Source organism: Pocillopora verrucosa, chromosome 9 (genome assembly GCF_036669915.1).
Source record: "Pocillopora verrucosa isolate sample1 chromosome 9, ASM3666991v2, whole genome shotgun sequence".
NCBI classification, from domain to species: domain Eukaryota; kingdom Metazoa; phylum Cnidaria; class Anthozoa; order Scleractinia; family Pocilloporidae; genus Pocillopora; species Pocillopora verrucosa.
This window is the reverse complement of record NC_089320.1, coordinates 22,519,564-22,547,341: the sequence shown is the minus strand read 5'-3', so window position 1 is coordinate 22,547,341 and position 27,778 is coordinate 22,519,564. Positions and strand designations below refer to the sequence as shown.

Below are 27,778 nucleotides of genomic sequence, written 5' to 3'. Positions count from 1 at the left end.
GACGTGACAGAGACCTTGCAAAACAAAGAAAACGGATTTAACTATTCTTCGATGGAGAATATTATACACTTAATGTATGGTCCCAAGGAAAACAGTTTGTTTTGTTTTCCCTGATGTTTCACGAGACAAAGTCGAGGGAAACATGAGGACTCGAGGGAAAACAAAACTAACTAGCTTCCCGAGAGACCATACATTAAGTGCCTTGCTATATATTTAGACTTTTTCTTAAACAATCACATGGCAAAAACAAACAAACGTGTTGTTGTATTCGACGCGGGGGAAACAACTGCGCAATTGTGTACCGGTCGAGATACATTTGAATTTGATCAGGGGCAAGTGACCGAGAATCAACTCATCACAGTGCTCGTTTTGTTGAGTGGAAGTCTAGGTGTGTAACAATCTCGAATGTTTGCCCATAGACATATAGACAGTCACTGTTGTCCTCGAGTCGCTTGTTGCTCGAAAAAAAATTTTTGGGTTTTATTTTCCCTAAATTTTGCAATTAATTTCTTTTATCTTACATTTTGTTTAATCCTCCGTAATGAAAGGTTAAAGCTGAAACATATGCAATGCAAATTAAAGAGCAATCATCTAAATTTCGTTAGTGACGTCGTCGTATTTGTTATCAGAGTTCTTGTTTGTAGTGTACAGTGGAACCTGTATTAACCTTACTTGTATTGACCTTATTTTCATTAGAGCAGTTCTTAAACAGTTCTCCTCTTCCCCACCGAATGAAATAGAGGAAATGGATAACCTCTCAATTTCCGTACAGAGAGCACGCTTTTCCATATGTTAAACATATCTCTTAAGAACTTATCACAGGATTTGTCTCAATTACTTCTTCAATTTGGAAGTAGTTGGAAGGTTCATGACGAATGGAAGCCTATCTGGTGATCAGACAAACATTAGATCCTATAAGAAAAACGGCCAGAGAAAAAGATTATTTTTAGCGGCTTTAAGTCGGTACTCGTATTTCATCAATAAGTTTGAATGGAAAACCACACCACCGGGCAAAATAACCCTTTCGGATCATCTGATTGGCTGATTCGAATTCATAAAAATATCATTTCCGCGGCTCTGATGTAAAAAAAAAAAAATTAAAAAAAAAAAAATGAATAAAATTCAAAGATAAGGATAAGGATTTATTCCGTTCTTTTGCTTTTTGGAATTTTTCAGCTTCACGCTCACTGAAAGAGATTGAATTTCAACCCTCAAACACGGATAGAACATTTGAAAAAGCTTTTTAGCAGATGAGAGGAGTTTTTATTTAATAAATATTCAAAGCAATATTGTCTTTTTCAAAGAGAGACTAATGATTCATTCACAGTAAAGCTCAAATACGTTCGAAAGCTATTTTGTTTAACACGATCATGATTTAAAATAATTGTCTTCAAAGAGGTTTCTGAAACTGATGTTTGTCCACTTTATGTAAGGGTCATTTATCTTTCGTGTTTCTGTCACCAATTTTCATTGATTTAATCCTGGTTTGACTCAACATTTTTTGTTGCCGTGAATGGGGCAAAAGAAACGACGGAAAACAGTTTCGAAAAGAGATTAAACCGCTTCAAATAATTGAATAGGAACACTCTATGAAGTAGATGAGCAGGGTAATGTAACACACCCCACCCTTTTACCTTCGGTTAGTTGATGATACCTTGATGATAATTTTGCTTTCATTCCAGTTATTGTGACTCTAATGTGCTAAAGGCATATTTTGAATTGTTCAACCCATGAGTTATACAGACAGTATCAGTTGTGCAGACCCTTAGGTGAATAAACATGTCAGTTGTTTTATTTCTCAATGCGCGTCATATCCGGTGACCCTTGGTAAAAGTAACCCTTCTCTAAGTTACTTGGCCGCGGCGGCGGTAAATACGCGTTGAAAATAGTTAAAGCGAATTTTTTAACAGTCCAGACGGCCGACCAAGACTAATTACCAATGACATAGACGATTGCGTTGATAGGTCGAGGTAGTTACGTCTTGAAGGAGACGTTTCTGACGCTTATTGTACAAGATGACGGTTTCGACGCAGACGTTTGTAAGGTTTCTTGCCCTGATTGCGGCAATCTTTGCTGTGAAAGGTAAGTGAATTTGAAGGTATAGGATCTTTCTGTAATCTTATTTGGGTTTTTTTTGGTTGATGTCGATAACACCTTAATTAATTATTTGCACGGCTTTTGTTCGGGTCTTTACTGTTTGATACATTCTGGCCAGTTTTTGTAGCTGTATCGTCGAAATTTCGGACGTTTAGATTAGTTTGTGAGAACAATCTGTTCATAATCTTACTCATTTCAGAATAACAAGATATTCATCAAACTTGAAATCATTCTTTAAGGTGGCCAATAGGCTTGCCTGGTTACGATTCCTGTCCTTGGTATTCATTGTTTCAGAAATCAGAAAAACTGATGCTTTTGAGTCAGAACGCATTTGCTTTTAAGCCATAAGCATTTGAGACATGTTTAGTAACCGATTTCCGAATGAGAAGAGAACGTATGTTTTTTTCCGATCATTTGATGATACTTCCCCCTAACATCGCCAGACCTGATTTGTATTTCATTTTCCACCGAAAGCCATGAAAATCCATTTACCCGAAGAAGATTTCAGTTTCTCCATCACTGTTGGATTATATTTCATTAGAAATTTGCATTTCTTGTTGAGTCAATTTCAGTCAATAAAATGTCAACCGAGAAACAAAACTTTGACAAGCTATCATAACGCTGGAAAAGTGTTGTTGCACATTGTTCGGTTTCGTACATCATTTTTTTTTGCCCACATTTTTTTTATTTTATATCCGGATCATTGTTAAGTGGAATCACTGAGAGATACTTGAAAATTCAACGACCAAAGTTTAAATTTCATCAGTACTCGAGAGGTTTAAGAAATTTTGAATAATCCTCACGTTTTCTAAGAGAATTTGTCGGTGGTTATGTATTTTTGAGGAAAACCTGATTGATCATGAATTGGAAATGTTAAACACGCATTCATAGAATGTTCCACTTCTGGGACTGCATGGTGAGGATTTCAAATCCAACTCGACTTAAACAAAAGCAATCGTACTTCGAAAAATCTTTTAAAAAATAATGAGAAACGCTTCTAATTAACACATTTCATCAGTAAACAATCCAACTCACGCCGCAGGGCTTACTGGTACAGAATCCCATCGATATGTATTTGAATCGCTAATATCTTAGAAATGAAGCTTATCATTCTAAAATCTTTTAAAAACAGTGAGATCAAAACTAGCCTCCGAGAGGGCCGTGTGGATATAAAGCTTTACATGAACCGTCGCCAGCTGAACTCTGTGATTTATTCAAGAAATACATAACGAGGCAGAACGAAAGAAAATTTTGTTCGTGTGATAAACAAAACGATGAAATTTTTGCGAGCATATTGTCTGCTAATAAACTGACATCTAACATAATATATTTATGGTAAGAAACCTTTTTGTGTTCTTGTATTTACTTAGGATGTCAGATAAGCCAAAATATGTTTTGCTTTCCTTGTATTACTCGACGGTAGAAGTCTCACGCACTACAAACATTTCCTTATGACGGGCTGATTCTTTTCTTAGAATTTTTCCCACTAAATCTGAACGACGAGCGTAAAGTTGATTATGAGAAGCCTAATGGATGCCGTTAGCATATACCCTTTGCCGATTGCAAATCAAGTCTCAGGTCTGCACGGTCAAACCATTTCTGTTACGAAACGGGGCGGGCACAGGCGGCACACAACGTATCCGAATAGAAATGACGCGACAAAATGCAGAGGTGGATCTAAAGCAAACTAGGCAAGATGTATCTGTCACATTATAATTAAGTATACTGCTATCAATTCCTCGTCTAGAGGGTTTGTTATTGAACACCCTTTGACTTTTATATGACTTCTTTTCAAATTATTTGGATAAAGTAAGGACGTATGTTCATGAAGAAGACTTAAATTTGAGCCCAAAGCTTTCGTTTATGTCACCAAATGCTGTGCAAAGTACTTATAAGGAGTTCTGCCACTTAAAATGGCTGTTAACTAAGCTCCGCCTCGAAAGAGTAACTTATACGTACAGTCATGTTTTTGCGGCGGCAATTTTCGCATTTCTTACAGGAATAAATGGGAGCTGGAATATGTCTTTGATGGAAAACGGGGAGGCCAAGCTGAGAGAGAAATTATTCAAGACTGGTTACAATCCTGAGTTACGCCCCGTTCTGAACAGAAGCAGTAAAGTCACAGTAAAGCTTGGTGTCTCTTTACATCAGATCATTGATGTGGTAAATGATCTTTATTACTCGAAGTTTGAAGAAGCTTATGAATATGCTATATGGTTTTCGCAGTTATATCATCAGTTTTTTTTTACCATTGCTTGAGCGGCCTCTCACCACCCCAGGAGGGTGGTGCTTATGCTTTAGTCTCATAAAGAGAAATACTGAATAAATTCGCAGCTGAAAACTTGCAAAATGATTTGGTAATTCTCTCTAAGGGTCAACTTAGGGCTAACGCATGAAAATTCAGCTTTAAAAACTGTTCACGGTGGCCAATTTACATTATCAACGCTGTTGATAAAACCAAATGATCTTGTGGTATCCCCCTGCCGATACATCAACAAGTAACCCCTTTATTCAGATGAAAACTTTAACTCTTTTTTTTTCATTCTTGCAGGACGAAAAGAATCAGCTAATGCAAGTCAGTCTCTGGATACGTCAGGTTCGATACATGCAAGAGATAAATCTCTCAGTTCTATTTTGTTTCTTCAGTCTCCTCAGTTCATGTTTCTTCTTGATGCTTTGTCATGGTTATGTTTATATGCTACACCAATTGATGAATTTGTTTCTTAGACCTGGTTCAATCCATTCTTGACGTGGAATTCTTCACATTTTGAGGGCATCAACCAAATCAATATCAACGCAAACAAAGTTTGGATACCAGATATTTATCTCTATAATAAGTACGAGAGTCTACTTCGTATTTGTTTTCATGTTAATATTATATCTTTTTTGGATGGTGTACGTTGTTGCGTAGTGATGTCGTAGTTTTATTTACTTATTTTCTAACGAGCGTGTGAATATTTTTTACTTTTTTCCTTTTGGAGGAACGAATCAAAAGTACAGTTTAAGAGCCGCCTACAATATATTTTCACTATTGATGGAACCATATACACATTATTTACTCCTTAAAGTTTAGAAGGTCTACACTCCAACATGATACAGTATGGATGCAACTTCTCGAGGACATTCCGATTGTCTGTTAAAAAAACAAAACCGCAAATTACGGCAAACGTAATAACACAAATAAGCAATAAGAATTCAAAGTGAAAAACGAATGGGCAAGTCATAAATGGTTGTAGTTTTGCATCTGGCTGGTAAGACCAATCATAGATTTGAATTGCTCTGAACATGAAAAAACGGGTTGTAGGAGGATCAGTTTGTATCAATTAAATCTCTCTCTTAAACCTCGAATGCAACAACAACAACAACAGCAAATATAGAAAACAGAACGCGTGGACAAGGATTCTTTTAAAAGTATGTCTACTTTTCAGTGCCGATGCTAATAGAGATGGAGCACTGGACCGATTCAAAACTAAAATAGTACTCAGTTCTAACGGACGAAACATGTGGCTCGGCCCAGTTCTCTACACCTTTTCTTGCAAGATAAACGTGAACTTTTTCCCTTTTGACGAACAGGTAAGTGTTTAAGCGGTCTGTGACTAAAACAGAACTGTGTGTTACCTATTAAAACAATAAAGGTAGGTTTTCATTTGATAGGCTGGTGTGTACTAAAAATGACTATTTGGCAAATTCTTAACTTTGAAAAATTATATATAGTATTTTTGGTCGTAGAATACAAGTTTCTCTAGGTCTTTTCAAATGACAAAATATGGTTAACACAATTTGTGTAGAATAGGCTATAACCAGAGTAAAACAAAGGATAAACGGAGGAATGAGTAAGTGCTCAGTTTCGTGAGTGCTGTGAAACTTTTCTATTTCCTCTTCTCCTTCTTCAGCTCAAAAAATTCCACGACCTTCGCTGAAAAACGGCAGGTTTCCTGTATTCTTAGCCCAGATTGTCCTCTATCTCTTTTAGCCTGCAAAGATTCACGATTATCATTTACTTGATCTCAGTTTTGATTTCTTTTTAGTTCTGCTCGATGAAGTTCGGTTCATGGACGTACGATGGTTACCGACTTGACATTAAAATGGAATCAGATGAGGGCGACACAAAGAAGTTTGTAACAAACGGTGAATGGGACTTGATTGGCCTTCCAGCGAAAAGGAATGAAATTGTTTATGTATGCTGTCCTGAGCCGTACCCGGATGTGACGTACACAGTCCATATAAGGAGGCGGACCACTTATTATTTTGTGAACCTGATAATTCCGTGTGTGCTGATAACATGTAAGTTTCCTGACGTAAAACGGTTTATATCCACTGATTGACAGTTTCGGTAAAAAATAGGCGGTTTTTTCCAAAGATTTAGCTCAAAAGAATGACTTTCGCTGCGTGAGTTGAGGCAGGGCGACGTAAAACTAAGTGATGGGTCACTTGCATATCAAACAGTGTGGTCCATTGTCGTAACAGCTCTTTTGTTTTCTTCCTAATTTGTAGCCCTGACACTGCTGTCGTTTTTCCTCCCCCCTGACTCCGGAGAACGCATCACGTTGGTGATTACCAACCTACTGGCCATGACTGTGTTCATGTTGATTGTGGCAGAGATCATGCCGGCTACTTCTGAAGTTATTCCACTGATAAGCATATATTACACTGGAATCATGTTTGAGGTGAGCAGATGGTAACATGAAAGTAGTGCCCTTAAATAAATTCATCAATTCCTCTTTACCTCCATGTAAGTGCAAGTTCAATTACGCATATGCAGAGCGCATAATTAGGATCAGGCTTGTTTGTTGTCACAGAGGAAGGCAACCTGCAGTCGGCATTTTATTGTGCATGCAAAACAGCAGACCCAGACGACGTTGATTGAAAAATTCGCTCTCTAAGCGTTATTCACAAAAAAAGCTCTGTTTTTTAGAACTAATGTCACCATGCATCTAGTGAATATTTGACATGACCTTCAAAAAATTAACCAAAACTCAGTGGCATAGGAACACTTGCTGATGGACATGCCGGCTATGTAACACTCCTACTGACATCTCTCTCGCCTAATTTGACTCATTTCCAAACTTCAATCAAGCTCATCTCATTCAAAAACGTCACAGTTTTTTTTTTCTATATTTTGATTTTTCTGGGGCACTGTTTTCAATGTAATAACTTTATTAAATCTTATTTCCTGCATGCCTGACCATGTATTATGGTTATTTCTAGAAGAATATAAATTTTGATTACTTTAGGTAGTAAAATGGGCCACAACTGATGTAACTTGTACATTTGCTGCAGGTCGCGCTCTCTTTGGTTGCGACATGTCTGGTGCTTAAGTGTTACTACAACAATCCCTCAGTGGTGGAGATGCCCATGTGGGTAAGAACTATCGTGCTGAACTGGATGGCCAAAATTTTTCACGTCAAAATTCCAGCAGGCTTGATAAACGTAATCGAAAAACACGTGCAAGAACAAGAAGCAGCCCAGGAAGAGATTGACATAGAGAGGCGGAGTTCCACTATGCCACCGACAGTCGCGCAACGTGAAAGATGTTTCACGTCTATCGGAGAATTCTACTCAAAATCCAGAGGAAGCCTGCAAACTGCTGGCCGAAACCGCTGTAGGACTTTCTCTTCAGAAAGAGATTCAAGCGTAGATGGGGAAACCACACAAACTACTGCAGGTCCCAAGCCTTTGTACTTTCCTTTCATCAGCAGTCTTCGCTCCATTAACGAAGATCGACCATCTGCCCCAAATATCCAATTGTCTTTGGATGCGACCATGAGAGAATTGCTTCTGAAACAAGATAGTTTATTGAAGAACGTCCGAAGGCTGGTGCACGTGATGAGAGAAAAAGAGGAAAGTGAAATTAAGAGAGAGGAATGGAAGCTGGTGGCCTCTGTCATCGATGCTTGTTTCTTTTGGGTTTTCATGGCCGTTTTGTTAGTTTCTAGCCTCGTTATTTTTCTGCAGGCTCCAAAGTATTGATAATAATCGACTTATTAACCCAAATATTGCGTACGGTTGAGGTGTTCAAAAAAGCATATTACTGGGACTTTCTGTGGAGTTTGATGAAAGAAATGAACATTTCCGTGTAAACGAAGTTTGTTGTTTCTTTCTGATCCGTTTTCAATGTATTTTCCATCGTAATTATTTAAAATCAACTATTATACACGACTGATGCATTCATTCAAATAGTTAATCGAGAGGTGGGGACTTCAGCTAGTGTAAGTGCTTAACCTATGACTGTACTTTCAAAGAAAACCTACATATTCGTAATAAAAATTATTTGTTGGATCGTGTAACTCACAACAAACAGCGAAATTAATTCAAAACGATGTAAGCATTCCTAGACCAATGCCGCCGTCCTTTTTATAGCACCGCAAGAAAGTCGAATAAACAAAAACAAATTGTAAGTAACCTCCCTTTTTGCAGGGCTTCAGTGTCAAACCCCAATTATTCTCTTTTATTCCCATTCCTCTAAACCATGTTGCTTCATTCTAGGAAAAAATCCTTGCTCTTCTCCATAACTCTCTCTCTAAGCACTGTTGTCCTTCCACTCCAGGCTTCAACCTGAGTTGACCGCAAAGTTTTCTTTATCTTTTTTAAGAGGCAGTTCTTTCTCGCCGATGTCAAGGGAAGGCATGCAGCGGTACAGATAAAGGATCTGCATAATAATCAAACCTTAATAAACCTTGAGTGCGTGCTCTTATTGTTATTTTTTTTACGCTTTCGATGGTCTGATAAAGAGCAGCTGTATGACCCCACTCTTTTGGTCACCTGTGCGCCATTTACAGTGTAGCGGAGAGATATGAACAAATATGCCCCTTTAACCAGATTCCTGTGCTTTGGTTTGGCTTACTGACACGATTTAACGGTTATTACACAGGAGTGCATGCACTAACTGGCTAACAAAAATGACGAGAAGACACGGAATCTTCTCTGGGCTTCTTTTGAATCTCTTGTATTTGAATGTCGTAACATCTTCAAGTGTGGGTGAGTAGAATAACAAAATTTGTGTGAGGAAAACCTTAGGCCATAATATGTCTTTTCTAATTCGATTGCATGGGAGAAAGTTCGCAGTAAATGTAACAATTCAACCCTTTTCACATACTTTTCTTTAAGCGTTCAATACCGATTTCTTGATATGCAATTAATGTCAGCAATTTGGAATATTAGGCAGTGTGACTAGATAGACCTTATAATTAGAGAATGGATTTCCGTGAGACACCTGAACGAGTCAATGTAAACCCGCTAGCTGTTTCACTGAACTTGTCAATTTGACCAGTTATGGATGTCATAACCGCTATGTTTATTACAAACCACAGTCAAACAAATGTTCCATTCCCATGAAGGAGATATCTGAATCGAATCTGTTTTCCTTGGTTGGAGAAATGTTCCGTCAATATCACAATACCATATACTGCAACAGATTTGGTACATTAGCGGTGTGGTGTACAGTGAAACTCTGCCAAGGGCGGGCGAAGTGTTTCCAACATGTCGCAAGATCAGATGGAACAAACTAGATTTGGAAATAATCCTCTATCTCATAAGGAGATAATCCTCTTGGAATGGAATGACTCATATTTGTGGCTGGGGCACCGTAAAAATCGAAAGATAACCATGTTAGCTGTAGAAGCCTTTAACTTAAGCACCAAAACTCCAATTTTTTTCCGATGAAAATCATGCGCTAAACCGACTTCGACGATATCAAAATTTCCGAGTATTTCTGGCTATAAACTAAGATGCAGTGAACCTTTTATAGTCTACGTACAGTTTGATGTCCGTCATTCCTCACGTTCCATTAATTCAAATCTGTCAGATCGTTTCAGACCGTTCTATCTAATCATATCAGTTAATCTTCATCACATTCTCCCTCGCATTGCGCTCAGATTAGCATAAAATAGGTGTTTGACGGTAAAAGCCTGTCTTTTTCGGCATATGCTGACAGGAGCCTGGTTTTCGAAGTTGGGATAATACATTTCTAACGTTTATCGTGTAAATAGTCCATGCCAAGCACGATAATGGCTCCATATGAGGTCGACATGCCACAATCTATAACAAGCTTTTCTTTTTGGACAAGAAAGTGAAATAATCGAATTTTCTCCCGTGAGGGTGTCAGGTTTGGAGGCTTTGCAGGCCACAGTGGCACAACCGTAACCAAACCCCTTTAGTCCCCTTCCCCTCGAACATGGCTCAGTAAGATGGACATCTACTAGATCGGCAATTTTGATTCCCTTTTAGAGCAATGCCCCCCCTCCCCCCTTGTGGAAAACAACGCCATAATTTACTGCATCATCGGAGAGAGAGATAGATGTGATCGGAGGAATTGTGGCAAAATTATAAACAAAAAACCTTGAAATTTAATGCTTTTTTTGTCTTGAGCATATCTGAAATTAATATTTTAGAAATCAGTTTCTCGCAATAGTCATTAACTATCCTTGTGAATTTTTTGTTCATCCATATCTTCCAAGGTTTCTAATATAGCGGTGCTAACATTGGTCACCCAGGATCACATACGGCAGTATTAAGTCATTCAGGCAATCAAGCCCATTGACTCGTTTCAGTTTGAGAGTCTGGCCAGAAAAAATTCATGAGCGTGCAGATTTGAGATTTAATCTGCACGCTTTTTGTGAACGTAATCCGTTAACATACCAGGGAGTTATTACGTGATGAATTTAAATTCAATAAAGAAAGGACTGAAAGATACGGACTGACGTCTCGCTTGATTTCAAGAGATAAAATTTGATGTGATTTAGTGACCTTTGTGAGCCCAGACGGCGTGACCTGCGTGCGAGAAACTGAACTATTGTAACAGATGTTTCATTTCATATCTTTTCCTTTTCAGTTTCAGCTGCCTTTTTTATTATAATTGATTAGCTTGCCCCGTTGAAAATATTGTTGGGTCGCAATGACAGGGGAAATTAACTGTAGATCGCAACACACCTTTACGAAAGCACTAACGTCCCTCGAACTTTATTTTTAAGTCTTCCTCAATCTGGTCCAATCTCTCGGTTCTCTAAGAAAATGCTACTTACTTCAAATTCACTTCACCCTCATTCTTTAGCCACACTGGTTCTGAGTGACTAATCGATTACTATCTCTCGGATTCTCACTCACTGAGTACTGGTATAACTCTAAAGAACATGCTTTTCTATTCATTTACTATCGGCAGGCCTGAGTAGACATGTTAGGCTTTTGACCTCGGAAGATCAAACATCTGTTGTGAGAACACTAAACCAAACATTTCTGCGAGAATCTCACAAATGAACAACAAAGTACTTAGTGCTTGCAATCAACCGAATCAATATTTGAGTGCGTAAGCCAAAACCCAGAACACACCCTCTTTGCGCAGAGTGGTAATGAATACTACCTACAAGTAGTTTGTCTCTTCTCACATGCAACTTGTTGTGCATTATTTTACTTTCTGCAGATGTCGATGTTAAGCAGAATAACTCAGATAACGAGGAAGGGAGGTTATGGCGGAAACTATTCCTCTCGAACTACAATCCTGAGCTCCGACCTGTTCTGAATATGAGTGAAAAAGTCACCGTTGAACTTGGAGTGTCCTTACATCAAATCATTAAAGTGGTACGACTTAGAGTAACTTTAATTGATTGTCGAAAGTGATCCGAGATTGCATTGGTTTTGCTTTACTCCGCTCTGTGATTGGTCCAGAAAACTTGCGCCACTCTCTCACTCGTCAGATGCAGAACTAAAATGATTACGACTTGGTTTCCCGCTTTTTCTTAGGAAGTTTTGTTGTTTTTGAGTTCTCATTGGCCCTTTAAGGTATTCCCTCTCTTCTGATTGGCCGTTGTGATTCCGTTTGTGTTGGTTTTACGACTACTCAATGGAAAAGCGCTTAATTATGAAATGGCCGAATAATGATATACAGGAGGTCTGACTGGCTACTCATCTATTGTGGGAGTTTGGGGGAAGGCTCAAGAGATTTAAAAAAGTTGAATCCAATTAAATCATTATTAAGCACCTAAAAATAAAACCAAAATTAGTTCTCCTTGTAGGTGAAACATAGACTGTATTTACCCCCTGATTTTCTTTGCCTTTTGATAAACGTCGAACGGGATTCTCTTTTAAAGTTGCATTGAAATATCGCAATTACACTGAGGTTTTATTTTGATGATTCAAGGACGAGAAAAATCAGTTGCTGCAAGTGAGCCTGTGGATTCGTCAGGTAATTTTTGAGTCTCTTTTCCAAAGTAGTCTTGCAACGATTAAGATAGTTTGAACAACAGTAGTGTGTTGCTGCTCAGTTTACGTGACAGTTGCTTCGGAGTTCCCTAACCAGGTCCGAATTACCGTATTATATAATTGATAAGTGGGTCATAGGAACTGTGACCAGAATCCAAAATAGCTCTGCAACTCAGTGAAAATGGAAAATCTTAATCACACAACTCTTCCTTTAAATAAACTTGTGCTCGTTTTATGCTGACCTTGCGCATTTTTGTCCACAAGTTCTGATTTCAAACCTTTTGGTTTCTGTCCTTTCATCTAGTCTTGGTTCAATCCATTCTTAACTTGGAACAAATCAGATTATGAAGGAATGGATCAGATGAACATAAAGGCAAATAAAGTGTGGATACCAGATATCTATCTATACAACAAGTATGAATGCCAATTACTTTTGAGGTTATGATAATGTTTACTGACGCGCCGAGTGTATTTCAGACCTATATTTTTACCCTTCCAGTGCCGATGCAAGCCAAGATGGGGCCCTTGACCGATTCAAAACTAAAATAGTACTCAGCTCTAACGGTCGCAACATGTGGCTTAGCCCAGTTATCTACACGTTCTCCTGCAAGATAAACGTCAACTTTTTCCCTTTTGACGAGCAGGTTAGTTTTAAACACATTTTCTGTGACTAAAACAGAATGAAACGAACCTCTGTGTCTGGTTTATGACAAAGGAAAAGTTACCAGATCTGGCTAATACACAGGAAAAGCCTGCTAAAAGTTTAAGTGATGAGTAAGACTACAATTACTAATTTCAGAGGAAATAAACAAGACCTCGTTTTTACATGATTTGTTTGGTTTATGAAGTGAAACGAATTTCCTTGACCAATCAAAAAGCGTTGTAAAGCGAAATCAACGCAATCTTGGGTTAGTTGAAGACAATCAGTTAACACCCTGATGACGGCGTCGATTTAGAATTCTATTTACTTTAATAATTTAGCTCTGTTCAATGAAGTTTGGCTCATGGACTTTCGACGGTTACCGGGTTGACGTCGTAAAAGAGGCAGACGAAGGTGACACTAAAAAGTACGTTTCTAGTGGAGAATGGGACCTAATTGGTATACCTGCGCAAAGAAATGAAATTATCTACGCGTGCTGTCCTCAGCCTTACCCGGATGTGACGTATACAATCCATATAAGGAGACGAACCATATACTATTACATCAACATGATCGTACCATGTGCGTTAATAACATGTAAGCCAACTAATATTGTAGTCTAGTTGGGGATTAGTTGGAGACGAGGTGGCCTACTGGTTAGTGCACTGGACTCCGCATCTCGAGGGTTAGGTCCGAGACCTGGTCTGGTCATGTGTTGTGTTCTTGGGAAAAACACATTACTCAGACAACGTCTCTCTCCTCCCAGGAGTATAAATGGGTACCAGGAAATTGCCAGGGAAGCCTGGTGAAATGTTCGGGGGCAGCCTTGCGACTGACTAACATTCCATCTAGGAGGGATTATAGGGAGGCAAAAACTAGTAAACCCGGAAACAAACCCTTTTAGCAAAAAACGAGCTCCAAACTCAAAATGCCCTCTGTAATGGATGTCTCTTTTCAGAGGCAAGGGAGCCGATATCATTACAAAGTCAAAAATATATCTCTTATCACCACTTGGTTTAAAAAAATAATAAAAAATTTCCAGACTAGATATTAACCAAGAGACATTTCAGCTTTTGAGTTATTGTTTTCGTTTGTATGTAGCCCTGACACTGCTGTCGTTTTTCCTCCCCCCTGACTCCGGTGAACGCATCACGTTGGTGATTACCAACCTACTGGCCATGATTGTGTTCATGTTGATTGTGGCGGAAATCATGCCGGCTACTTCTGAAGTAATTCCACTGATTAGCATATATTACACTGGAATCATGTTTGAGGCGAGTAACTGGATCACATTCATTTTTCATCAGAAAGCGAAACCTTCTCTGCTCTCATTCGAAATTTATTTTCAATTGAGACAACACAAGTTAACTGGAGCTACCTGACCCCGTCTGGTTGCGGAGATGTATTAGCATAATTTTTGAGTCGGAGTTTTTAGCTTATTTGTACATGGAGGATGGATTTTTCCATTACAAAACAGTTCAACAGTTTTAACAAACCGCGCTCTCCATTATTTCAATAGGTTGGTCTCTCTTTGGTGGCAACATGCTTGGCCCTCAAATGTCATTACAACAATCCGTCAGTGGCAGAGATTCCCACATGGGTGAGAACTATTGTCCTGAACTGGCTGGCAAAATTCTTTCGCGTCAAAATTCCTCCAGGACTCGTGAAAGTCATCAAGAAACATTTCGAAGAAAAAGCTGAAGCACGGGAAGAGATTGAGTTCGAGAGACGAAATTCAGTTCTTCCACCCACGGGAATATGCAGAGGTAGCATTTCACGTCGTACTTCCGCCTTCTCTGAGCGGCGATGTAGCCATGCATCAGAGGCAGCATCAACTATCGGACTCCCGCAGCTGTTTAACACATGCGCAAACTGTTTGGAAACTATTAACGAAGAGCATCCGACTACGGATGACAGCCCTCCGCAGAATATTCCTCTCTCTTTAGAGATCTCCATGAAAGAGATGCTTCTTAAACAGGACAATTTGTTGAAGAACGTTCGAAGGCTGGTGCATTATGTCAGAGAAAATGAGGCAAATGAAATAAAGAGAGAGGAATGGAAACTGGTCGCCGCTGTTATCGACGCTTGTTTCTTTTGGTTATTCATGTTGACATTAATCATATCTACACTAGCGATTTTTCTACAAGCTCCAAGTTACTGAAATCTCTAACTCAGAAATAGCCTCTAGATATGGCCTAGCCTAAATCAGAGGACTTTTTTCCAATAATTGTTATCCGGCAAACTATTGCTAGACGTACCTACATTTGATTTAGACCTTGTTGTAAGAAGCACAGATTTACCTTGTAAACCGGCTATTTTTTCCCTTAGTATCTAGATGTTCGAAATTTACAGCTTTATTCTTTTAAGCATTTCAAAATTTAGGGAAAAGTCATTTCTTATGGCGTGAGTTCCCGTCAATAAGAGTTTATAGGGACCTTTTCTTTCTGAAGACTGATTAGCATCCTGTCGACACAATGGTTAAAATTGCAATGTCTTTCCGTAAATTTTTTAAAATTAAACTCAAAATTTTTTCTATGTTATTGAAAATTATTTTTGCTTTATAACGTTATTGATTTGCTCATAATTATAATAGAACTATTAATCTTCTGTACAATATAGGTCGACAAATTACCACCTTACTGATAACAATAAGGTCCTCTTAAAGTATTTTTAATTCATCTTGCTTGAGAACATATCCGCCAATTGTCTTCCTTAATGCTAATTAAATCATTTATACTTATACAACGTTCCTATTTTTATCTTTTCATGATTCATTTGGGTGAAAATACCCAAAAATTCATGTATAACGAATTTAAAAATCTTAACTATGTCTGAATATTAACCTCGACCTCCTATTAACTCGTTTGGTTGATCCCAGCTTGTAATTTTAAATATTTCAAGTTTTTACAAGAATTCCAGACTTAGCGACATATCTTAGCTGCATAATTCTACGGTTCTCTTCCGTAGCCCTAACTGCATTACTCACGTTTACAGTGACTTCCCTACGCTGAAAATCATTATGGTGGATCCAATCATGATAATCACAAACAAGTAGAGGAAAAAGGAATCTAGAATCTCCGCAACTAGGATCCACTCCTCTTTTTTAGAATCATACTCGTCCTGTTCTTCAACAGCTCGTACCAGTTTCTTCACATAGTGCACTAGGTGCTCTTGCTGATGGAGCATGGCAGTGATAAGCGAGTTTGAATTCGAATGTGCGGACGTGTTCGCTCTGAGATCATCATTATTTATGGGAGCATTATCGTACACGGACTCCCTCCTGACTGAAGCTCTCGAAGGATATCTACTGATGTTCCTGGAGTGAATTCCGTGTCCCAAATGAAGCATATCCACCGTCATCTCATGACAAGTTCCACATTTGTGTGCATTGTGATGTTCAAGTAAGTTAATATTTGCCTCTGTGTTCCTTCGGCTCGCGAACCTTTGGTGAAACAAATTAAAATTTGGGTCCAACGACTCTGCTACAGACAGGGGTCGGTTGGATTTCTTTTCTTCTTCAGCTGCTTTTTCTTCCTTTTTGCGCATTTGCCTTCGTTTTCTTTTAACTTCGATTTTCAAAAGTTTACCCAACCATTGGATGATTACTAAGCGAATCCAGAAAGGAACTTCTGAGAACGAAGGGTTGGTGAAGTAGCACTTCAACACTAAGACAGTGGCGATTAGCGAAAGACCGACCTTTGGAATAGAAAATGAGAAGACATTTGATACAATATGTAAATTAGATCTCCTTTATCATCTGTTATGCCTTTATTTCTAACGACCATGTAGTTGATACCAAATCTGGTGTCATGTTAGTTAGGAATAAAGTGTGATCAGTGAACCTTCATCATCACATACCGGTATTTCGTATAATGAAAAGAAAAACACAGACTCTTGCAGAAAAAGAGGTAAGTTTTGTACGGGAAGTAGGGAAAATTAATCCAGTGAAGGGTTCTATGAACAGGTAACTCTAAAGGGCTGCGAGGTGGTGAGCATGCGCAGTCGCTGAGAAATGCCAAAGAAACTTAGGCCACTGGCTTATGGCTTGGAGAGCGCTAAGATAAATATAACTTATCTGCATTGTTCTGATTGATTTAGACCATTTTGTTGTTTAATAAAATTCCAGTTTTGTATTCCCATCTAAAAAAACATTTAAAATTTAATGAGGAAGCTCATCATCAGCAGTGGTTAAATGGACTTAAACGTCTTTATTTGTGCAGCTGTGCAACAGATGATCTCCCCTGATTTCTGAGCAAACCGTTCCGTTAGCAGATGGTCAGTTCTGGTCTAAGTCTGACTTACTGAAATTATACACGACTATCTCTCCATTATGTTTTTTTCCATCTCTTTTATGAGCCACTCAAATATAAAATGAATTCGGCGCCTTTTAGCTCCTTTACTTCAAAACTACAGGAGCGCGGTGTCATTACTGTGTGACAATACAATCGAAAAACAGAGAGCAAGAGGACCGTTTTTTTTTCATACAACTTACCTCTATAAGTATACTGAGGAAATAAACACTGATGATTGGCACTACCTCAGATGTTTGTGGTAATATGTCAGCAACAATCAGCATGAACACTGTCAGTGCTAATAAGGTAGTGATCACCAACGTGATTCTTTCACCAGCCTCTGAGGGAAGGAAAAAGGACAGCAGAGACAGAACTGGTGAAAAAAAGAAAAAAAAAGAATAGAAAAGAAACAAAAAAATTAGCTAGCGCTTCAGATCTGTAGTTAATTAATTGAACAGTTTTTCACTGCTATAGGCGGAGATTGTAGACCAGCAATGATCGAGTCTGCTCCTATGGTCTCCGGCTCAAACCTTTCAATTGTTGGAGACTTGTAACACGCATAATATCATGCTCATCAGAGATTGATGAGCACGTAATTACATCAATAAAATCTAAAGCCTTTAACGTCCATGAGTAACCAAGACAGAATATCTCCTTAAAATATCAATACAATGTTAATCAGACAAGTGCTGAGAGTAAAGAAAATTATTATATACCACAGAAGTGAATAGTGCTTTATGGGCGCTTATTGGTGAATAGTTGTATATATATATATATATATATATATATATGTAAAGAAATGAACATAATTTTGGTATCTATGTGGTATATACTAAAACAAGTATTCACCTCGGTGTCGGTTCGCGGCTTGGTAAATATCCACCGATGTTAACCTCCACTGAGATCAATACTTGTTAAATATCAGTTAGAGGAATATTAGTTGATATAATTCTCCGAAGTAACATGATAGGAATTGTATGGCGGGCAGTAAAAAGAATTAATAATGAGATCTTAGGAGTAAAAGGGTTAAGAAACATATAATTGACTGTTACAGCTGATATTTTTAACTTACGTGTGATTAGAAAACAAGGAACAATTAAATTGACGAAGAAGTATGTTGTTCTTCTCCGTAGCTTTAAAGTGCAGGTGACATCAGAGTAAGGCTGCGGGCAGCATTCATATTTCATGACATTTCTCCCACAGGGGAACCCTACTAAATCCCATTCTCCATTCACTTGTGTTGTTTTGGTATCAGCGAGAGCGCTTTCAGCTTTTATATCAACACGCCATGCGTCATATGTCCACGAGCCGAACTTTAGAGAACATGTCTGAAAAGAAAGTATAAAAAGCAGAATCGACAGCATTCACCCTAAAAACAACACTTTTAAAAATCATACGTCATTGCTTGACGAAACAGTGTGGCAGTCGATACGCCGCGATCCTCATTGATAGCCAGACTCTTTTGAGCGTCAGAAAGAATTATCTTTACATGACCTCTGTCCTGGGTAAAAAAATTAACAATGCAATTTACTCTCGTGGAAACGCGTACAGTGACGTTGCAGTGAGAATATACATGTTGAGTTACGATCCACGTTACTGTAACTAAGTGAAATGCGACGGGTTAATGTTTACTCACCTGCTCGTCAAAGGGAAAGTAATGTACGTCAATTTTACATGAGCTCTGGAGTATGGAGGGTGCTAGCCATGTGTTAGTGCCATTGTGATTCACCTTTATCTTGGTTTTCATCCTGTCCTGAGCCCCATCGCTAGAATCGTCCGCACTAATAAGTAAAACAACAAGAGCCGGCTATTTACACGAGGTCAATTCCAAACTGCAAAAATGACTGAATACCACAAGTAACTATTTGAGTCTGTCGGTTTGTAGTAAACACCAGAGGATAGACCATTGCCTTCAGTTGAAACTTTGATATCCAAAAAGGCCCAACAAGTGTATTTTATAGCCTGGTGGAAGGAATTGATAGTGTTTATAAACTGAGTTGGCTCCTCTCTGGTAGAGGAGGTAGCTTTTGGCGTAGCTATTTGGTACCCATAGCTACGCCATCAGTTTGTTGGTTATAGTTTTCCCCACAAGAAAAGCAATTAAGTGTCAGCATCAGTACGGCTAGGCGGAGCAGTGTTTTAGAGGTAGATTCCTTAACAGTACGAACAAAAAATGTTCGAGGGCCAGGAGACCTTCACCATGGGGAGAGAGAGTAAAAAGAGTGAAAGGAGTTTGTCTTCATCAATGAAATTAAACTTGCGAAAAACTTCAAGTGCGTGTTGGCTGTCTTTTATGTATAATAGTAATGTTTTGACGATGGGAGCCATAATTTTGTCCAAATAGCAACGCCTTGCTTAACTGAAAAATTCGTCGGTCTTTCCAGAAATAGAAACAGAAATTAAGTCCTTACTGAGGAAGGATCTCTCTTGGTCAGAAAATGGATTTTTTTTTAGTTTTACTCCCGATCCATGGGTTGAGATAGTGGCGCAAGTTTTCTGAACCAATCACAAAGCGAAGTAAAGGAAAAACAAAACAATCCCATATTACTTTATAGATACTCAATTGAAAATCGTTCATAAACGGGCATACTATTCACCTGCCCTTATTTTCTTAAGAAACAGGAAATGATAGTGAAGAATATTAATACATGAATATGAAAGCGATCTTCGCAGTTATGAACACTACTAAAGCAGTAGTGAAAAGAAGACCTGAAAAAAACTCAGGCCTGTACGGGATTTGAACCTCTGCGATACCGGTGCAGGCCTGAATTTTTTTTCAGGCCTTCTTTTCACTATACTGCTTAAGTAGTGTTCATAACTGCGAAGATCGCTTTCATATTCACGTCTTTATCCGCAGTTCAAATGTATGACTTTCATATATTCACAGCTAATATAAATACATTTACTTGTTATAGAGGTAAATGTCCGGTGTCCATAATTTATCCGCATCGATGTTAACTTCTGTTATTCCACCATAATCACTCACATTCCACCGCAGTAAAGGATTTACCCAAACCTATACATGGAAAAAAAATGATTCTCCAATAAGGCGAGAAGAAAATGTCACGTTACTCCTATGAGCTTCCTACGACTAAAACCTATAGACATCTAAAGCTTGTCAGACAAAACACGATGTTATGAAAATAATTTACAATTGATTGATAAGTGATTTAAAGTGGATGCGACTTACTTTCCCTGAGACGAAAGAAGATTGAATTTTTGTTATCGATAAAGTTTTTTTTTGCAGATATATTTTAAAAATCAATCTCATACAAATAAAAAATATGCAGCAATTGGTCAAAAGAGAAAAATAAAGTAATCTAAAAAAGGAAAAGATTCTTCAAACCCAGGATGTTGTTCCGTTTCCAAAGAATGGTGCAAAGGGCTCCTAAAATTTCATCATCTGTTTTTTTAATAGCATATCCTGTTTTGTTTTTCATTGGCTTCCTATTTCCTCACTTAAAAAATGAGTGGTTCAATTTTAGAACCCCCTTTTCGTCAGGTTCAGAGCAAAATTATTCTATCTAAGAATCCTTATTGTAATCTGTGTTGACAGATTGACCACAAATTGCACTCGCTCTACGAGCTCGTGCGATTTTGTTAGTCTTTAAAAAAAATTTACTCGTGCTTATTTATTCCAAATTGCACTCGAAATCATGTGATTACCTATACAAAATGAACTGATTATAGTGATATGAGAAAATGAAGAGGAGAAGATATCCATGTACACAGATTTAGGAAGAACACATTTCACTTCAATCAAACTGCTACATGTACCGTGAGGTCATGTAATAACTTTTGGGTCATTTAGTTAAAAAAAAAATTTACGATAAAGAGGATCAATTTTAACTTTTGTTAGGAATCCGGCCTTAATATGATCTTAATTATACTGTTTTTTTCTTTGTTTCCGTTTGTTTTTAGCTTTAGCTCCATTATAAGTCTCTGGCGTGAGGGGCTGGGAAACAACCATCTGTGTATTTGACGTTAAATAAAGTATCTTATCCTATAGAACGCCTAGAGATACAATTGTACAAAATAAACATATAACATATTGGGAAAGGAAAAACAGATATAAGATGATCAGCCGATTGCAGTTAGAATCATTTAACCCCGGATTTCTTCAATCAAAGCGAATCTCAAGAACAAGGTATAGATTTTATTGTCGACAGAATCACTGATGTTTAGTCCTCTGAATTCTTTGTCACGTTACAGAGCAATTAATGTCGCCTCGATGAGATTCATTACATGATATTGGTTATTTCTTTTAAAAAGTGATCACCGACGAAACATGAACTGCTTTATTTTGCTGATAACTTTGGGTCTGGCGATTTCGTTTCCTCTCGCGTATACAAAGGACAACGAACAAGAAAAGATGGTAAATATGTACAGTAGCCATTGTTCCTTAATTGTCACATCTCAATAACAAGCTATCGTTCACTTTGATTTACTGTTCATCATCATTCAGCTTCCTCTCAATTTTGATTTTTAAAACGAATCAATTTGTTTCCAAAGAACGAGCTTAAGCCACTCAACTCTGAGGGCGACAAGGCTAAAATGGACAGTCCACCTGGTAAGTCAGGCTCCTTGTCAAATATATATGTGCGCTGTGGCTGCGAGAGGATAAGTGCTGATCCCAGTGGTAGAGAGGACGCTTAAGCTTATCACATACGAAACATGCCTCGGCTGATCAGTTCTTTTTAGTTCAGTGGTAGAGCATCTCACCACAAAATCAAGAGGTCTGAGAGTGGATTACATCCCCATCCGTCGACTGAACTTAAAGTTAACCAGTCCTTTTCATTTTTATTCTATTGAGATTAACTTTTATTGCACACGCGCGTCTTTTATATTCAATCATCATTTTTCAGGAGGACATGGCTTTGTTGCTGCCGTATCATACTACGGAATTGCACATCATCCTATGTATAATGATTACAGTGGTGAAGGTGATAAATCACAACCGTTAAATATATAACCATTATGGTGCTGTTACAAAAATTTAAGGACATAGAAAACGACAACAGCTACTTTCCCGCCTAGTTTTTCGCTGTTAAAGTAAATTTGATACATTGCCAATCTACCTCACTGTACCAAATACTAGATCACTCTTTATGCCAATGATATAGATACAATTGTGCTAAAACCTACGTGAAAAAGTCTTAAAGCTATGATCTTAAAACTATTCAATAACCTCCGTGGTTAAATTTACCCTCTACCCCTAACTTCCTCACAGGGATTTTTGTAGTTGCTGTTTCTGTCCAAATAAAGAAATGGCCGCTTGAATGGGGTCTGACTAAATCGATTCAGTATTCCAGTGGCTTGGTTTTCAATAAGTTTTTGTTTATGTTCTCTCAATGTATCAACAAGGGTTTCGTTTCCATATCATGTCAGTGCACAGGTTTTAGTTGTTCATTCTAATTCCATTCGGATTGATCTTTCATTTTAAATATGATTAGGCCACTCCCTTTTCTACCCCAATTAATGTTGACAGCTACGCGCCGATTGAGATACTAGAGATCGAAATCACCATGGTATAGGGAAAGGCAAGGAATGCATGGCAAAAAGAACGTGTTATTTGCAAAAGCATTTATTGAAGTATCCGTAATATGACCCGCGCTGAAGATTTTAGGGGAAAAACGTATATTTTCAAAGTTAAATTAAACCGTTATTAAATGACATGTAGATGTGTGCCATTACCTGCCTGATGAAAAGACTCAGTTTTAGAATTTGATTTCTTTCAACCTGTAAAGAAAGTAAAACAAACAACCCAGAGAGCTGTCTTCCTAACCAATATGAATGTACTGTCTAGCTTAAATAACTCTGATTATGCAAAGCCGGCCCACTGGTAAACACGAAGGACAGTGGGAATGAAAGGTCCAGAGAGTTTTCATGCGCTTAGGAAGCATTCACTACTACTCCTGTTTCCGCGACACATCTTAGTGTCATTGTCGTTTACTTCAGCCAGAGAGTTCCTGAAACCGTACGATTTCTCGACAGGATAAGATTATCATGATACATACCACATCTATGATTTGATTCAAAGTTATTCCAAACTGCACTGTAACATTGTCCTTGATCGAAAGGACAGGACGACGAGATTTGCTGTGACTCAAAAGGAGTTCTACCAGTCTTTCGTCGTAATCTCCATCTGCGGAGAGAATTTTTTATATTTGTATCGTTGAAAGGAAATATTGTTTTTGCCATAAACATAAATGTTGACCTCTTGTCCTTTAATAAATAGTAGAATCCGTCAGGAATTCACATTACTGACTTAGAGAGCAGACATATAGTAGTTACTCATTAACTCTGTCTTGATCATGTGCACTTGTTCCTTTTGACCCGAGGACTTGTCTTTGTCGCCTTTCCTTAAGATTTTACTTAAGAAATGTGTCGTTACGAGCCTTCAACAAGGATTTGATTTTTTTTGACGTGAACTGAAAAAAATACTTAAGTTAAACTAAGGCAGCTGTACCCGGCAATTTGCCTCTTTTTGTGGCTTGCAGGGTACCCGCGTTGCCCAGTCATATTACACAATTTATGATGATACGTCGCATTTCTATAATGAGTGATTGTCTCTTGAGGTCGTAATTGAGTGAAACATATTCTCTACCTTGAAAGTTTTCACCAATGCCTGACTTAACACAATAACACACTACCAAAACAAAGATGGTCGGTCGCATGTAGTACATCTCTGAGGAAGTGTCACTGGGCTCACTACAACCTCGCAGCTCGATCTGAGAAAAGAAAAGAAAACAAATAATCACGAGCTTTTGTTGCTCCTTATCCCTTTAACTCTCAGATCAAATTTTTAATTCTACTTACTGTCAACCATGCAATTCTTATAATGCTAGTTCAGAGAGTTTAGTATTGGATTAAATATTTATCCCCAAATTGATATTATAACATAGCTAGTAAATTTGTCTAATCAAATTCAATTGCGCGAGCGTGCTTCATATTCCTATTGTGCACGCTCATGACGTCTGCAAACAAATCCCTCGAGAAAAAATTTTCCATCGGGTTGAAAATGTTATAAAACCATTGGTTCATACGTCAGCTGTGCGTTCATCGAGATATGAAGCACTTAGGAAGTTTGGAGAGCACTCAAGAAGCTAGAGTTGCTCTCGGCTACGCCTCGAGCAACTCTTACGCATCTTTCGTGCTCTCCAAACTTCCCACCTGCTTCATATCTCGATGAACGCACGCTGACGTATGAACCAATTGTTAATTTTACTTTAGTCGCATCACTTATCTGATTGATGTTGTATTGATGCCGTAAGGAGAAATTCTGTCTTGGTCACTCATGGGAGTTTGCGGGTTAAACCTATTTTTGGCTTCAGTTAGACGTTTCCATTGCAGCACATGTCATCAGATTGGCAAACTCCCCTTTGGCCGATGAATATAATGAGGTGCTGAATCGAGCGATAACTAAGTTGGGCTTTTTTATAATAGTATCGTCCATTCCGAACAATATTAAAAAAGATAACGTGTGATCAGGGAAATAAAGAGGTTCTTCTGTAGAGCGGCTCTGGGAGGAAGTTGAATAATTTGAACTGCTTGAAATTGAATGTCAATTACAAAAATTTCTTGGGGCAGTAATACCAGACTGTGAAAGAGTCATTAATGGCTGTACAGCGACAATGACATCATGAGAATAGATGTATGAATGACTTCAACTCTTTAGTTCAAGGAACCTAGGGACAACATTTTTCAGATCTTTCTTAAGAGCCCATCAGCTGCTTCCTACCTCTTTCCTTTGCCCAAAGAGTCCTTGAAAACTTTTTTATATTTCGGATTGTTAATTATCGTTTAAGTTTGCCGTGAAGTTATTTCAATATTGATTTTTAAAGAGAAGCTTAGAGTGACTTAAACAGCAAAAAGCAATAAATAACTCCTACAAACCCTCTTTTTCTTGTTATTTCCAATCTTAAAACACTACTCTTCAATGTAATTAGTTAAAAAAGACCAGTGTGAAAATTTAAAGCTGTACTTTCGTGCATAACCTCTCGATTATCAAGGTCAGTACTTCATTTCATCCGACTTTTAGTTAATCCGTGTAAAATGACAGACCATCATTAAAAGTTTCCGCTCTTAATTAAAAGAGGATTATGTTCTGTACAACACAAGTGTTGTGTCGCGTTTGCTGCCGATTGCTAACTCCACCTTCATAGATAATAATTCATTGCCAAAGAAACCCTACTTTTGCCGTATCTTTAAAAAAGAAGGGATAGTAATCAATTAAGACCCTTGCGATTTCAACGCATTTTATCTATAAGATCGGAATTTCGAAATTCTCCAGATACTGTTTGCATAATTTTCTAATTTAAAGAAATGACTATTTCCCTAAGTTTGGCGATGAAATATGGAGCGATTTTCGTTTGATTTGAGAGTTAAAATGGAGGATGGATGAGCTTACAGATGGACGATTATAATAAAAAACATTTATAGATATGTTCGGGCTCATCAAATTATCGCCAAGGGAACAAATTTAACATTCTACTGTTTTCTGAACATTCCATTTTCTTTCTCAGCCTCTACTAATTACCATGGGTAAAAAAGGTCACCAGAAGGAAAAAACGCTGATGCAATTCAAGTCATAGGCAAAATTTGCGTAATATAACTGTTAGCTCTTAGGCCCTATAATTGTACTGGATTTGTTCACTGATGAACACGGTAATTTTGAAATGCACCTCTCTTAAAATAATTATATTGACTTAAGAAATAAAGTGAACTATGTTATTGTACTCTGCATGTTCTCCTAGGATGAAGAAAAGTGAGAAGAGTCCGAGAAAGATGTTTCAGTCTCTAATACCTTCTGAAGTCTGCCACCATAATATGAATTTTTATTTTAAGGAGTCAAATAATTCATAACATAAACACTACGTTCCAAGTTATCTCCACTTCGCTCCATAACTTAAATAGACCTCTTCACGCCAAGCTACTTCCTAGCGCTTCATATATGCCGCCATGTTTTTACCGCTATTATATCTGCGCCGTTTTCAGATGAAACTTCGCCGTAAATTAATTCCAAAAACTGCGCATGAAATACATCGCAATCGGCCGACACAAAAACATTTACACACACTTAAAACAGGTACCTACCGAACCAGGTTTACGTTGGTTGTCTTGACGTTTTAAATCACAGTTCGCTTAAGTAGCGTTTTGGATCTCGTGATCTTCTTAATTTTCCACTGGCCAACACAGTTACCTTTGAACAATTTGGCTGCTAAAACGCACCAAAATCCAGGTCTTATTAACAAAATCCATAAGAGGTATAATAAGGTTAAAGGTGGATTACACTTCAAAGAAATTCCTAACCTGCTGTGAGAATATTTATTTGACTATCACTTGTCACGGGAAATGTCGTGTTCATCTGCTAATAGAACACGTGCACTTCATGTTCCTCACTTTTCTTTTCACATAAGGTCTCAGACCCATCCAGATAGATCAAGTCTTAGATTACCCTCGGCTTTGTTTGATAGAAGTTTTCCATAATTGTAACTTGTTCGTTTTGTTCTGACCGGGACAGCAGATAAACCCATAACAAATCTCACGTGATCGAGGAAGTTGCTTCAAACTAGGCTGTCTAGAATATACGCAAACGCTCAGATTCAATTAAAAAAAAAAACCAAAACAAAACGAAACAAAACAAAACAAAACTTAAAACACTACTCTATCACCATTTGTTTTCACGTAAGTAAACATTTCGAACACTAGCAAAATTTGTTTCTAATTAAAACAAGTCTCAACACTTTACCGTAATGTTTGTTGAGTACTGTCACGAGCTTGAGGTGCCATGGCGGTTTCGGATTTATTTGCTTTGCTTACAGCTGAAACAAAAGAACAATTAGAATATGGATAAATGAAAATTTCCCTAATGACATTCACATAATACCGCTTCTTGAGATGTTGAAAACACACAAATGAAATAAATCATCAAGATTTAAAAGTATAAATAACTAGACCGCCTTTTTCCTATTTATCACATTTAAATAAAATCAAAAGTAAAAAGTATAAACGTTTTTCTACACCATACTTTGAAAATTCTAAATTCTAATTCTCTGAACCGTATAATTAGCAAGCAAAGGAATTCTACTAACTTGCTTTCTTATCAGGGAATCAGAGATCAGCACAGCGCGAGCTAACAGATGTATAAACAAATAAAGTGAATATACGGCGCCATGAAGGCTGCGAGTGTTCTGCTTAGCTTGCCCACATTAGTCTCCGATCAGAGAAGCGTTTTAAATTTACACGGCGTTAAGGCAGCAAAGCAAGGTGACGATATCTTTTCAACAGAGACATTTGTGACCAGATTCAACCGTCACCAAATCACGATACTTTCTACTGGGAAGGAAAAACACGCAGAAAATTAGGCTTGCTCGTGGTGGCATGCATATATATATATATGTATATATATATATTTGTAGATATATATATATATGGTTTCATTTTGTTATCACCTTTGGATTAAGTTAACAACGAACTTAGACCTTTCAGAAGTGAGGGTTTTTGATCATTTGGATATCTACTTTCTAAGTTAATCAAATCGAGTCTTAGGGAT

General features: G+C 37.9%; 2 protein-coding genes across 3 annotated transcripts; one reads left to right on the top strand and one right to left on the bottom strand.

Annotated features, from left to right (window-relative positions):
• The first annotated feature begins 1,862 nt into the window (after positions 1-1,862).
• On the top strand, positions 1,863-15,094 carry LOC131783801 (uncharacterized). The gene is made up of 15 exons (XM_059100570.2): positions 1,863-2,082; positions 4,097-4,260; positions 4,649-4,693; positions 4,825-4,934; positions 5,526-5,670; positions 6,126-6,381; positions 6,592-6,764; positions 7,378-8,065; positions 11,513-11,670; positions 12,230-12,274; positions 12,596-12,705; positions 12,791-12,935; positions 13,273-13,528; positions 14,033-14,205; positions 14,451-15,094. The coding sequence occupies exons 1-15, from the start codon at positions 2,016-2,018 to the stop codon at positions 15,090-15,092; spliced, it is 3,177 nt and encodes a 1,058-aa protein (XP_058956553.2). The 5' UTR covers positions 1,863-2,015; the 3' UTR covers positions 15,093-15,094.
• Positions 15,095-15,656: 562 nt separating this feature from the next.
• On the bottom strand, positions 15,657-26,487 carry LOC131783802 (neuronal acetylcholine receptor subunit alpha-7). 2 transcript variants are annotated; one of them, XM_059100571.2, is made up of 9 exons: positions 26,320-26,487; positions 23,831-23,954; positions 23,241-23,368; positions 22,918-22,962; positions 20,130-20,239; positions 18,860-19,004; positions 18,296-18,551; positions 17,424-17,596; positions 15,657-16,627 (listed from the first exon to the last, which is right to left on the bottom strand). In XM_059100571.2, exons 2-9 carry the CDS (start codon positions 23,907-23,909, stop codon positions 15,920-15,922), a joined length of 1,644 nt encoding a protein of 547 aa, XP_058956554.2. In that variant the 5' UTR covers positions 23,910-23,954; positions 26,320-26,487; the 3' UTR covers positions 15,657-15,919. The 2 variants fall into 2 exon arrangements, with proteins under 2 accessions (XP_058956554.2, XP_058956555.2); XM_059100572.2 differs by having other exon boundaries at positions 17,424-17,563.
• Positions 26,488-27,778: the final 1,291 nt, after the last annotated feature.